Source organism: Lithobates pipiens, unplaced genomic scaffold (assembly GCF_037356315.1).
Source record: "Lithobates pipiens isolate NorthernLeopardFrog02 unplaced genomic scaffold, aLitPip1_a1.2 Scaffold_16, whole genome shotgun sequence".
Lineage (NCBI taxonomy): Eukaryota > Metazoa > Chordata > Amphibia > Anura > Ranidae > Lithobates > Lithobates pipiens.
In genome coordinates, this window is record NW_027507748.1 from 23,161,898 (window position 1) to 23,175,753 (window position 13,856).

Genomic DNA, 13,856 nt, shown 5'->3' on the forward strand with positions numbered 1-13,856 from the left:
CTGCTGCAGCGCAGCATCAGGAGACAGCTGGTACTGCAGCAGAAACTATGACCATTCCTGATGGTAAAATTTCTGTGACTGATAACAATCACCCCAGCACCAGTGTGATGGACAATCGTCTGGCTGCGGATTCTGCTAATCCAGTTCAGACAGTTGATAATGCTAATAATTTAAAGACCATTGTGACTTCAGTGTGGAGCCTTGGCCCTAATAAACCCACGTTTGCTCAGGTGGTACGCTCAGCTCCTGGTAGCTCCGCTCCCAAGCGGGGTTTTCCCCTACAGGCTACCACTTTGGGCACCCCAGGATCTGGTCTTAGGTCTCTGGCTTCTGCTAGGGGTGCCAGATGTAATGTTGTGATTCTAAAATGGGAAGGTGGTGCAGTCCCTCCAGCACGGCGTGCGGTGGTGGATCTCATTTTAGAAATGGGTTTTGGGGCAAATGATCTGTATGCCTTTATACATGTAGCGGGGACGAGGGATTATACGGTTAGTTTCACCAGGCCAGAGGGTCTTGACCTGTTCTGGAAGCGATATGAGGCTCGGTGCAGGTCAAGACCTGAATGGGAAGGTCTGGCCCCAGTTGCAATATCTCAGAGGTCAACTGTTAAAAAAATCACCATCATTCTGACCAATGAGAGCGTCCCCGCTCGGGATTTAGAGGTTTGGTTGCGGAACTATGGGGAGGTTTTGATTAAGCCCAGCAAAATCCTTGATGAGCGTAACATCTGGACTGGGGGTTGGTCAGTAACAGTCAGGTTGGCCAGGGATGGGAATGTTGTCTGTCACCTGCCCTCCTCAGCTTTTATAGGGAGGGATAGGATGACTATTTTCTACCCTGGTCAGCCGAAGCTGTGTCACCGCTGTGGAGAAAAGGGGCATTTGAGCTCCTCCTGTTCAGCCTTGATATGTTCAGTGTGTTGGGGTCAGGGTCACATGGCCAAGGACTGCACCGATATGATCAGGTGCAACCTGTGCCTGCGCCTTGGCCATCCCTACAGCAAATGTCCTGAAGCCTGGCACAATATGGAGAAGGAGGTAATGGATGACTTGTCAAGGCTGGACAGGATGGAGGGTGAGGCCCCTGGTGTACCATCCTCCTCTGTGGTGACTGACTCCCCTGGTCATGCTCAGGATCCCTCTCCAGTTCCTGTGGCCACCCGTCCTGTGTCTGTAAGTATTCCTTCTGTATCTGTCTTTGTGTCCCCCCAGCCTACTGTATCCTCTCCTCTTGTGTCAGAACCTTCCAAGTCTGTGCCCCCCGTGTCAGTTACCCCCCCTCTAAGTCTGTCTCAAAGGGAACACCACCCCCACCAGGAGTGGTAGCAGGTACTAAAAAGGTCGCTTCTTCCTCTATAAAGGAGTCTTCTGTGAAGACTCCAAAGAAAAAAAAAACAAGAGATGATGGCATCTCTGAAGCTGACCTGCAGTACCTGGAGGAGAGAAGGAAGGTTGGGAAGCGGAAGCAGGTGGTGAGGACGGAACGGGCTCCAGTGCCTGTCTCCAACCATCGTAGGTCCTCTGAATGGTATATTTCTTCATCTAGAGCTTCTTCTGAATGAAGTTCCGATTCTGAAATGGAGTTTGAGGGTGCCTCAAGAAAGGGAGAGGCTTCTGGTGATGAGCAGCAGCGGGGAGCTAAGAAGCAATCCACCCAATAACCCAGATGGCGGTTCCCCCTCCGTTAAAAGCGGTGACAATAAATGTTGCCAGCATTAAGTCAGTAAGAGCTCGTTCCATGGCCTTCTTTTTGTTCAGCCAATTAGATGCTGAAATTTTATTTTTGCAAGAGATTAGGCTCACCTCCTTGGCAGATATTCATATGGCCAAGAGAGAGTGGAGGTATGGTCCATCTTACTGGTCTCTTGCGGCCGAGCCTTACGGTGGTGTGGCGGTGTTGTTTAAAACCGGTATGGTAAATGTCCGGTGGGTTATTGAGGTGGAGATTGGGAGATGTATGGTCTTAGGCGTCCTTGTGGGGGGGCAGGACCTGCGCCTAATTAATGTTTATGGGCCGCACGCAAAGTGGGACAGGATATGACTTTTTACAAGGATCAAGCCATTTCTTTTTACATTCCGGCAAGTGGTCTTTGGAGGTGACTTTAATACAGTAACTAGGCCCAAGGACAGGAAGGACTTCAAGGACAGGCTGGGATATGATAGCATTTTTTTAAATAGTATGGTTAGGGATGCTGGTCTTGTGGATGTGCACATTAAGCACCTCCCGGATGACACCGGGTTCACCTTTCATCGAGGTAGTAGTCAGAGTAGGATAGATAGGTTTTTTTTTTTGGAGGAGACCTCTGCTTTCTCACCCCCAGTGGTGCAGGCAGTAGAGTTCTCTGATCACTATATGCTATCTGTGGTCCTGAATGCTTCAGACGCCCCTCAGAGGGGCAAGGGCATCTGGAGATTGAATTCGACTCTCCTCAAGGAAGAACATGTTAGACAATCCTTTGAGGAATTCTTTCAGGCTCAGGTGACCATCCTGGACTTTTGTAGCAGCAAGGCTGAGTGGTGGGAGCTGACCAAAAAGAGGATCGCTGGATTCTTCAGGGGCCTAGCCAATAGAAAGCAGTTTAATAAATACATGACCTACCAACGTTTACGGAGGAAGCTGGATATTCTTGTCTCGAGAGGAGGAGATCCTGGGGCAATCTCCGAAGTGAAACTCCTCCTCAGGAAGTGTCAATATGACCGGCATGCCTCTTTGGTTCTGGAGAGGGACTATGGCAAGTACCACTCGCCTGACCCTTACCAGAACTGCAAACAAGGTGTAGCTGTTAAAACAGTTGTAAGGACAGTACAGGTTCCTTGACAAAGTCCAGGTCAGGGATCCTGGAGGTCGTGAGGTTTTTTTATGCTGACCTTCTTGGGAGGAAAGAGCTCGACCGTGACAAGATGGACAGCTTTTTGGACTCTATTCCAGGTCTAAATGGTGGAGATGTTCCATTGATGAATTTGACAGAGGAGATCACAGTTGAAGAGGTGATGAGGGCAATTGATCAGCTTGCCATCAAAAAGTCACCTTGACCGGATGGCTTGACGGCTGAGTTTTACAAAGCCTTTAAGTCTATTCTGGCCCCACACTTGGTAGAGGTTTTTAACAGTTGCCTTGCTGAGGGGGTGCTTTCCCCTTCCATGAGGCACTCGGCTGTGATTCTTCTTTCAAAGGGTAAAGATCCTTCGATGATTGAGAATTGGCGCCCTATCAGCCTTCTTAATGTCGATAGAAAGATACTGGCAAAGATTCTTTTCTGGCACCTATCGTCAGTAGCAGAGTCTTTGCTTTCTCGCCATCAGCACTGTTCGGTCCAGGGTAGAAGCACCTTCACAGCGGTTTTAGCTGTCCGGGAGGCCTTGGAGCAGTGCAGGGCTGCAGGCTGGGGAAAGTATTTGCTGATGTTGGATCAGGCAAAGGCTTTTGATCGTGTTAACCATGAGTATCTGTGGTTGCTCCTTAGTAAGTACGGTCTGCCGGGTGGTTTTATCGATTGGTTAAAGGTCTTGTATAAGGGGGCAGAAAGCTTTCCTCTTGTTAATGGTTGGGTTGGGCAGTCCTTTGAGGTTGGCTCCGGGGTGCGCCAGGGTTGTCCTCTGAGTCCCCTGCTCTATGTGTTTGCAATCGACCCCTTCATCAGGAGGCTAGAGAGCGGCATGTTGTGTGGGGTGCCAGTGGGGCTCCTGGGTCAGCCACCTTTGAGGGTTGTTGCCTATGCGGACGATGTGTCGGTGATTATCACTGGGGCAGATGAAGCAGAGGAGGTGGTCTCTCTGACATCACGTTATTCTAAAGCATCAGGCTCCAAGATCAATCAGGAAAAGAGTGAAGTTTTTTGGATGGGAAAGGAAGGTGAGGGGTTTGATCTCCCGGTCACCTTTCCAGTGCCCCAGGAAAGAATTAAGATTCTAGGCATTGAATTTGGACCCGGCGATTATGGCCTCAAAAACTGGGAAGGCAGACTGGAAATTGCCAATACTAAGGTGGTCAACTGGAAGAGATGGAAGTTATCTCTCAGGGAAAGGGTTGATCTGATTAAGACTTACCTGATTCCGATCTTCTTGTATGTCAGCTTTGTCTGCATCTTGCCAGTTTCTCTCTATTCTAGGGTCAGTAGTGTGTTCTTCCAGATGCGGTGGGGGAACAGACTGAACCCCATCAAGAGGAATGTCACCTATCTATCCAGGAGGGAGGGTGGCTTAGGTATGGTCAACCCAGTTCTTTTCTTTTCACTGCTATTTCTCAAATTTAACATTGGTAATATGCTTGCAGTGGAACCTCCTGTATGGGTTGGCATATTTAGATCTTGGTTTAGGCCTTTTCTGGGACTTTGGGAAGAAGGTGGCCAAGTGAAGAATCTCAGGGGTCATCGTGATCAGCTACCAGCCTATGTCGCTCCGTACCTGAAGTTACTGCGGCAGTGGCGATTGTCGGCTGAAGATCTCAGATTGGTTCCGAGGAAAGTCCTTATGAGTCGAGTCTTGAGCGAAGTCTTTCATGACCCACTGGCCTTAAGGGATTGCCCAGGCCCAGTTTTGAGGGTAGGGTTAAGATTGATTAATTTGGACAGAGTACCCCCTAAATTTAGGGATCTTGGCTGGTTGTGCTTCCATGGGAGGCTCTATGTTCGGGGCAATTTGAAATTCCGCAGTGGGGTGGATCGTAGCTGTCCTCGGGAGGAGTGTGCAGGTGAGGAGGAGACTATGGACCATTTTCTGCTTCATTGCCCCTTTTAACATAGAGGTGTACAAACAGGTGGGACGGGCCCTCGGTGTTCCTTTCCTCTCCAGGCTGGGTTATGCTGAGTGGGCGTACGGAGCATTCAATACTGGTGGGGTTTTTTGTTTGGATACACTTTTTCTAGTTTGCCTAGTAGTCCGTTATTTCACCTGGAACGCACGGTGTCAGGTCAGCACTCGGCATAAAATCCTTCCTGTTGAGGTGGTGGTGTATGACATTCTGCATGAGGTGGAGAAGACTCGGGTGCTTGAGAGAGACAAGCGGAGTCGGGGGGGCTTGGTTGAAGGCGTGGAGGGGTTTCAAGCCTCCCTGACTGCCAGGAGTCTCTTTCCCGGGTGTGGCTGTCTGTCTCTTATCACCCGAGATTTTATAACTTATCATTCATTTTTGATAAATCGCTGTGTACATAGGTGATGGGTTGTGCCTCTTAGGCCCTCTCTGCTGCTTTATGTAAATAGTTTTCTAAACATGTTTTGCTAATGGACTATGTATATATTGTATATATTCTGAACGTTGATGTGTATTCCTTTGTTTTCTGTTGACGTTTTATAATATGGTTTTGTTTTTTACTTTTGTATAAAATTGGTCGCTTGATTTTTTTTTTTTTAATAAAAGATCAATAGTGTCCCATCATTGGTGTCAGTGGGAGGAATAGTGCCCCATCATTGGTGTCAGTGGGAGGAATAGTGCCCCATCATTGGTGTCAGTGGGAGGAATAGTGCCCCATCATTGGTGTCAGTGGGAGGAATAGTGCCCCATCATTGGTGTCAGTGGGAGGAATAGTGCCCCATCATTGGTGTCAGTGGGAGGAATAGTGCCCCATCTATGGTGTCAATGAGATTAATATTTCTCCATCTTTGGTGTGAGGAATGATGCCCTAACTTCCCCATAAAGGCAAGCAAAGGGCCATAACCGGCCCATGGGCCACAGATTGGAGACCACTGGGCTAGGGAGTGATATGTTGTCTTTTCATTGCTTTTAACCCTAAAAAGGAAAGACCACCATACGTGGTTTTAGGGTGGTAGTGGTGAAGTCTGAGTCACCTGAATGAGTAAAGTTTGGTGGTGATAGCGCTATGAATGTGACAGGGGGTTTCATTTGTACTGCCCCATTTGTACAGCTCTGATCACCTGTTTGGTCCAGGGATACACAGGCTGCTCTTATCATTCTACTGACTGGTTTTATCAGCACAGACTTTGTTGCAGCAATCACAAGATTTGTTTGGCATAATTTCCATACTCTGGTATCGGTTTTCTCCTGAGAATGGCCCATCACCTGCAGGGTGTGATCTTTATTGGACACCCCCGCCCTCTCTGTGGAATGGTACTATATAAGCCCAGGTTGCTACCTGAGAGGTATCAGTCTGTTGAGAACTTTGCAAACATGAGTGCAAGTGTAGTAGTTGGGGCACCAAGTGAGCCCAGAGACCCTACTGAAGAGGATCAAGCCATCCTTGATGCGGTAAGTGGTTGGGGATCCAATCTGAAGGGCTTGTTAGCACCGGGTGTGATGATCTGCATTGGGATCCTGAGATAACAATTAATCTGTGTGTGTCCTGTGCTCTCCATACAGGTGTGTTGTAGTAAATGTATTACAATGTGTCAGTATGGAGATGAATTATTTTTTTAATTGTAAATTCTGCAATGCATAGTAACAATGTACGCCAGTGTGCATCATAATGAGTGTTGGTATGAATGGACCCCAATTAAGGCACTAGAATGTATTTATATTAGCTAGAAATTGTAGGGGGGGTGGTTGTGGGGTGTGGTGGTGTTTTTTTTTTTTTTTTTTGGGACATCTCCAAAAGCTGGTCACACAGCTTACAATCTAAAGGGGGGGGGTTGTTTAACCACCCACCCCAAAAAATAAATAAAACTCGCACTAATGGGTGGTGTCCATCCTGTACAGAGAGCTTGTGGCTGAAGCTGTGTAGGCAGCCTATGTCCTGTTATTAGGATGCAGAGGCTGAGTAAACACCGCTGCATGTTCCTATTGTGTGTGTGTGTGTGTGTGTGTGTGTGTGTGTGTGTGTGCGTCTGTCTGGCTGGCTGGCCCCTGGACACATTTGTGCATTCAGGACCGTACTCCACACCTGTTGACTTGGGACTTGTGGCTGTGTTCATATAGAGCAGTGATGGTGAACCTTGGTACCCCAGATGTTTTGGAACTACGTTTCCCCATGATGTGACACTACACTGCAGAGTGCATGAGCATCATGGGAATTGTAGTTCCAAAACATCTGGGGCGCCAAGGCTTGCCATAGAGTAATGGGTATACCCGGCTGCATGAACCAACCACTCATCCACATGGCCAGATTACTTGTGTAATTGAGCCCTAAAATGTTCTAGTGAGTGGAAATTTCTATTCCACCAGAAGATCATTTTGCGAGGTCAGGTACTAGTATTGGATGAGAAGACCTGCCTTATAGTTCTTTCCAATTCATCTCAAAGGTGATCAGTAGGGTTGGGGTCAAGCCTCTATGGAGGACACTTTGATTTCCTCAACCCATGTCTCTATGGATGGTGATCAGTAGGGTTGAGGTCAAGTCTCTGAACAAACCACTCAAGTTCCTCCACACCAAATTGGCCAAACTGTCTTTATGAAACTGGATTTTTACATGGGGACACTTGTGCTGGAACTGAAGGGTCTTCACCAAACTGTTGCTCCAAGGTAGGAAGTGCATGACTTCTTTTTCATATTGTAGTATTAAAGTGGTGGTCCAGGAAAAAAATTAAAAGCCAGCAGCTACATACTGCAGCTGCTGGCTTTTAATAAATGGACACTTGCCTGTCCTGGAGTCCAGCGATGTCATCAGCTGTCAAGTGCTGCCACCGCCATTGAGGATAAGGGTACCTGGCAGTGTAGCCTTTTGGCTTCATGCCAGGAACCTTACTGTGCATGCTCGAGGCCCCGCTCCTCTCCCATATTTTCCTGGTGGCCTGATTCCACAGCCGGACGTGGGAAAGGATACCCGTCAAAGACGGGTCTCCTGTCTTCCCCCCCTGAAAGGTGCCAATTGTGACACCGGAGGGGAGGAATCCGCTGAGCGGAAGTTCCACTTTAGGGTGGAGCTCTGCTTTAATCGTACACTTCACTGGAACTATATCTTGTAAGGGGGTTCACATTATTGTACCTCCCAACTTTGAGATGGGACTTGGGACACCTATTGGCAAAAATATGTAGGCATAGGAGACATACCCCTTAAAGGAGACTTGTCCCAAAAAAGTTAAAGCCACAAGTGCGTGGCTTTTTATTTATTTTTTTTATTTTCCTCTTCCTCCTACTATTCTTTCATACTGGCTTCTGGACATTACAAAAGCAGCATTTTACAGAGTGTGTGTACTATGTAAGCAAGGCTGTGATGAATGGGTTCCATTCATGACTGCTTATTTGATGTTGGCTGTGATTGGCTCAAGGTTATCATGGTACCTGACTACCCAGGACCCAGTCATACCATGCAGCCAATCACAGCACGTCAACAGTAACTAAACTGTCATGAATGTTAAACCATTGCTTATAACAGTGAGTTTCCCTGTTTATAAGCAATTGTGTTAAAAAAAATAAACAAAATCCCTGATCACCCCATACCCCTGGAGTAGTATTTCTATGGTGACACTGAACTTATCTGACAAGATGTAAAAAAACAAACTGGGGGGGGGGGTGGATTTTTTCTTTCTAAAGTGACAAACTCACAACTTCAAAACTTTTCTTAATACTTTGGCCTATCTACTTTACAAAAAGGGGGGGAATATTTGTACTGTCCTGGCACTTTAGGACCTTTGTGCACTGGTCCACCTATTTAGTGGAGGGGGGGTTATATTGTGGGGTTGTTTCTCAGGGGTTGGGCTTGGCCCCTTAGCTCCTGTGAAGGAAACTCGTAAGACACCAGCATACCAAGACAATTTCATGCTCCCAACTTTGTGGGAACAGTTTGGGGATGGCCACTTCCAACATGACTGCCCACCAGTCCACATAGCGAGGTCCATAAAGACGTGGAGGAACTTGAATGGCCTGCACAGAGTCCTGACCTCAACCAATAGAACACCTTTGGGATGAATTAGAGGGGAGGCTGTGAGACAGGCCTTTTCGTCTGACGTCACAAATGCTCTTCTGGAAGAATGGTCAAACATTCCTATAGACACACTCCTAAACCTTGTGGACGGCCTTCCCAGAAGAGTTGAAGCCGTTATAGCGGCAAAGGGTGGGCCAACTCAATATTGAACCCTACGGACTAAGACTGGGATGTCATTAAAGTTTGTGTGTGTGTGTGTGTGTGTGTGTGTAGGCAGGCGTCCCCATACTATATTTGGTAGTATAGCATAATCTGGAATGTAAAGGGAAGCATTTTCCATAGGCTTTTCTGATGCCTTTTATGCAAAAGTGCTCTAACTTCCCTTAATGTGAAAGCAGCCAAAGTGGACCATCCCCTTCATTAAAAAAAGCATCGTACAACTTTGCATGCTGACATGCAGTGTTTTTTTTTTTTTTTTTTAACCTCTTAGGTGAAGCCACAGTATGAGCAGCAGTCTGGGACTAACCCTGGAAGATTTAAGGCAATCCTCGTCAGTACTCAGCCTGTTGCCGGAACAATTTACATTTTCAAGGTAATGCTTTGGGTTTTATAGAACATTGTCAGTTTAGGGCTCAATGCTATAATGCCCCCCCCCCTCCCCCCCCAGTAATACACTATTATACATTTTATATAGCTCTAACATGTACTGCAGTGCTGTACAGAGGAAAGGAAAGATGGTGATAAGAGCAAACACTGTTATGAGGCAAGTAAGCTAAAACCACATAATACACATACAATGTCGATTTAAAAATGATGAACCCAATGTATAGTAATATTAATCGATTAGTATTAAGAGTCCTGATGTAGAACTAAGTCCATATATAAACAGCACTGGTGGCACCTCCCTTATGAGTGAAGCAGACTCTGGCATGTGAGATAACAAGGTGCGCCCACTAAGTGCAGTATGTTGGAATCAATAAAACTTGCTATAATCATTCAAATGGCTACTAACATGCCAGGTGTGAGAAAGCGGGCATGGGGGTATCCTCTGTATGGGATGTGAGGTCACTGTAGTAGGGTCTGGAAATCCATCCAGGGGGCTGTCCCGGTGGGCTGCAGGGAGATGGAGCAGCCCGGTGTCTTGTCAGTGTCTGCCCTGTACTGCGCTTGCGCAATACGGAGAACAATGGAGATGCTGAAAGTCTCTGCTGAATGGCACCTGCGCACTTAATAGTACCTTCTGCCCTGAGTCCAGGTTCAAGCCCCACCATCCAAGTGGACATAGAGTTAGAATAAAAATTTGCTGAGTGTAGCGAGGCCGTGACCAAAGCGTGTTGAGCAAAGCGAGCCCGCAAGGGGCCCTGTTACTATGTGCTGTTTTACATCTTCTATGTCCACTTGGATGGTGGGGCTTGAACCTGTCCTCAGGGCAGAAGGTACTATTGAGTTCGCAGGCGGCCTTCATCTTCAGACTTTTGGCATCTCCTTGTCTGTGCAGTACGGGGTGGACGCGGGGTTCTCCATTCGGCCGCTCCGTAAAACAATCGCGGGGATGCCCGCGGCGATCAAGTCCGCGGGTCCCGCGACCGGACTCACGGGGGTCCCGACCAGCGCTGGGCGGCAAATTTAAAGGGACGTACATGTACGCCCATTTGCCTGCCCATGCCATTCTGTCGACGTACATCGTCGTGCGCTGGTCGGCAAGTGGTTAAAGGAGCCATTAATCTATCATATAAGAAATGCATTTAAAAGTAGAAATGCTGATCTACATCCCTTGCATCAGGGTCCCCAGAGGGACTCTCCTTCCCTTGGGGACCCCTACAGAGACTTGGACCCCAGATTCGGGGCTGTAGCCCCAAAAGCCACCCCTAGCGACGCCACTGCTTTATTATATTGAGGCCACACCAAGATTGGAGTAAAACAAATATATTAAAATGAACAAACCTCTGTTATTAACCCATCAGTCTACCTAGCTGTTGGTCTTTGCAGGATCTTCCACTTCCATCTTTGGAAACAATACTGCACTGCGGTACCTCTCAAAATTTGTTAATAGGCCTCAAGCCGACAGGCTGGCTCAGACAACCACTGACCGCAGTCCACCCAGTACCAATTCCCAGCTAAAGCTCCGTTTTTAGCTGGAATACCACCATCAGGACCCATTCCAACGATAGGTCCTGAACTCTTCCTTCTGAAAAATCTTCCTTTCCCCTCACACACCCACCACTGCCGCGACATCTGATATCCCATAAGCCTGTCACAAAAAATGCAAACAATGAAACAAGGGGAGGGTGAGCTGGAGCTTTCCCTCACGCTGTGATTCATGGGGAAGGGCCTGATCTCAGCACCTTCCTAAGACACCCCCTATCTCCTGTTACCTGTACCCTGTTTCCTATGCCATGTCTGCCATTATTTTATTTAGCTTCAAGCTTCCCTTTCCAGCAGTTGTCAATTCATCAAAGGAGCTTACACTCTAATGTCCTTGTGTCAGTCCTTGCCCCACAGGAGCTTGCAAACTAAAGTAGCCCCCAGGCGCCTGAAAACTGTTCTTCTGGTAGAACTCTTAACCACTTACAGACCGGACCATTTTGCTGGTCAAAGATCAGACCACTTTTTGCGATTCGGCACTGCGTCGCTTTAACTGACAATTGTGCAGTCGTGTGACGTGGCTCCCAAACAAAATTGATGATTCCTCCCCCCCCCCCAAATAGAGCTTTATTTTGGTGGTATTTGATCACCCCTGCGGTTTTTATTTTTTGCACTATAAACAAAAATATAGCGACAATTTTGAAAATGCATTTTTTACTTTTTGTTATAATAAATATCCCCAAAAATATATAAACTTTTTTTTTTTCCCTTAGTTTAGGCCGATATGTATTCTTCTACATATTTTTGGTAAAAATTGCAATAAGCGATTGATTGGTTTGCGCAAAAGTTATAGAATTTACAAAATAGGGCTTTTTTCCTCTGTCACTTGATCAGATGTTGGCTGACATCCATCCATAGACCTCTACGGAGTTTCTCTTCAGGTCCACCCAAAAAAAAAAAAAAATTGACAGGCAGACTTGAATAGATCATCCGTGTGAAAGGGGCCTCAATCTCCACAGGTAAAACTTAAATTTTGCAAGTTGCATGTTTTTGTGTTACAGAGAAGGTCTAGGGCTGGAATTATTGCTCTCGCTCTACCGATCGCGGCGATACCTCGTATGTGGGTGCTACTGCACGTGAGCTTGCCAGGGCATGTTTAAAAATGAAAATAACTTTTTTATATTTATTTTTTTAGACTTTTTTTTTTTTATGTCACTTTTATTCCTATTACGAGGCATAAAACATCCCTTGTAATAGTAATAAAAGCATGGCAGGGCCTCTTAAATGAGATCTGGAGTCAAAAAGACCTCATGTTTCATATTTACACTATAAAAGTGTGCAGGGGCGTAACTATAGGGGGTGCAGCAGTCGCGACCGTAACTGGGCCCTGTGCTGCAGGGGGCCCATGCAGCCCCCCCTACATATGGCCGGCAGCAGCATAGGCAACTAGGGGTACCAGTGCACCATGCACACGGGTGGCTGGAGGTGGAGGGTGACTACCAGAGCTCCATGCTCCATTATCGCACTGGCTGCTCTTGAGTTGTGCATTCCCCCGCATGACCTGTGTCCTCGGCCGGCTCCTCAGAGTACCCCTCTCCTGCTCCATGCATTGCCGCTCAGTCCGATGTCTGTTCTCCCCGGCCAGAGTACCGCCCCCCCTGAGTCCGGTCCACACTGCACTGCATACTTCTCCCGGGTAAACAAACTTTAAGCACACAGATGCAGTGCAGCCCTATGAGAGCCCCCCGGAGGTCACTGCAGGCTTGTCTGCCAGCCCCCCTCCTCCCCCGTCATACACAGATGATGAAAGGTCTTTCTGGGAGATATGCTGATCACCCGTCCAGCAGACTGGATGGAGCCCAGGCCAACATGGATGAATGTGCGACCTACAGCTTGGTCATGGTGAGTGAGAGGACCCCATCCCCCACACACCATTACATACCCCAGCCATCTCACCCTGGGGACAGGGGCCCCTTCTCACGTGGGGACAGGGAACCCTTCTCACCTGGGGGCAGTAACTTCATCTGCCCTGGAGAAAAGGACCTCATCTCTTCTGGGGACGGGGACCCCATCCTGCCTAGGGACGGTCCCCCAATGGGGCACTAAAAAATAAAAAAAAACTACTGATACCAGTGGTGGAACTACAGGGCTCACAAAGGTCATACCTGTGACCACGCCCTGGAGTTCCACCGCTGGACTTGGAGGGAAGGGCCCTGGCTGGGGTTCAGGGGGGCCCTTCATGGTTTCTTGCATCGGGGCCCTGAAGGCTCTAGTTACGCCACTGGGCGTGTGGTGGTCTGGAAATGGTTAATATAATGGTGGAATTAACTTTGTTTTTCAGGTGGACATTGGAGAGGACAAGTATATCCACGTTTGTGTCTTGGTACCTCTGCCTTTTACAGGTGAGGGACCCACTTTGTTGTCTTTCCAGACAGGTAAGACCAAGGATGATGAGCTGAGGTGTGGAGATGAGGGCCAATCGCAGTGATCAGAACCTCCCATCCTCTTCAAACTCAAAGGACCAGCAACAAGGGGGTTAAAGAGCCTGAAAGTAGATGATCTGATCTTCCAGAAATGCACTTGGCTGACGACGCACAACATCCTCCTGGACTGAGATTTCCAGACTTTAATCCTGAACACTAATGATCTATAGAACAGACGCATATTCATTTGTAATGTCCTGTTCAGTGTTATCTTATTGTAATGAGAACTGAGTAATGCAATAAAATATCTTTGAAGAGGGTTTTTGTTGCCTAAATTTGCAAATCTAAAGCCACACTTTGTAAATCTTAACTCATCTGAGCTCCCAACTTTATTCTGGACCCACCCTTACATAATTGGGGTATTTGTGTGTGGGGGGCTTTAATAATCTTAATGCTGCAGAACAGCACTTTTGCTTTTCATGCCCAGGCCCCCTCTACCACCTGGGAAGTCCACATCCAGGACTGAGGAATATTTGCATATTTGGGGGATAGTGGGGTTGTCACCTGTCCAGGATTCACCCAGACAGTCTGGGTTT

At 47.5% G+C, this 13,856-nt stretch overlaps 2 protein-coding genes across 3 annotated transcripts in view; both read left to right on the forward strand.

Annotated features, from left to right (window-relative positions):
* The window catches only part of LOC143981671 (cystatin-B-like), a 170,694-nt gene that overhangs the window by 17,031 nt on the left and 139,807 nt on the right, over nucleotides 1-13,856 (forward strand). The window lies entirely within an intron of this gene.
* LOC143984219 (cystatin-B-like) lies at nucleotides 6,108-13,580 on the forward strand. Its single transcript, XM_077484505.1, has 3 exons — nucleotides 6,108-6,201; nucleotides 9,243-9,344; nucleotides 13,179-13,580. Exons 1-3 carry the CDS (start codon nucleotides 6,124-6,126, stop codon nucleotides 13,323-13,325), a joined length of 327 nt encoding a protein of 108 aa, XP_077340631.1. The 5' UTR covers nucleotides 6,108-6,123; the 3' UTR covers nucleotides 13,326-13,580.

Bases quoted from the DNA above. Each gene is read 5' to 3' on its own strand.
- LOC143984219 (XM_077484505.1), top strand. From the start codon at position 6,124: ATGAGTGCAAGTGTAGTAGTTGGGGCACCAAGTGAGCCCAGAGACCCT. The intron at 6,202-9,242 runs GTAAGTGGTTGG...TTAACCTCTTAG, and splicing joins ATCAAGCCATCCTTGATGCG to GTGAAGCCACAGTATGAGCA. The intron at 9,345-13,178 runs GTAATGCTTTGG...TTTGTTTTTCAG, and splicing joins GAACAATTTACATTTTCAAG to GTGGACATTGGAGAGGACAA.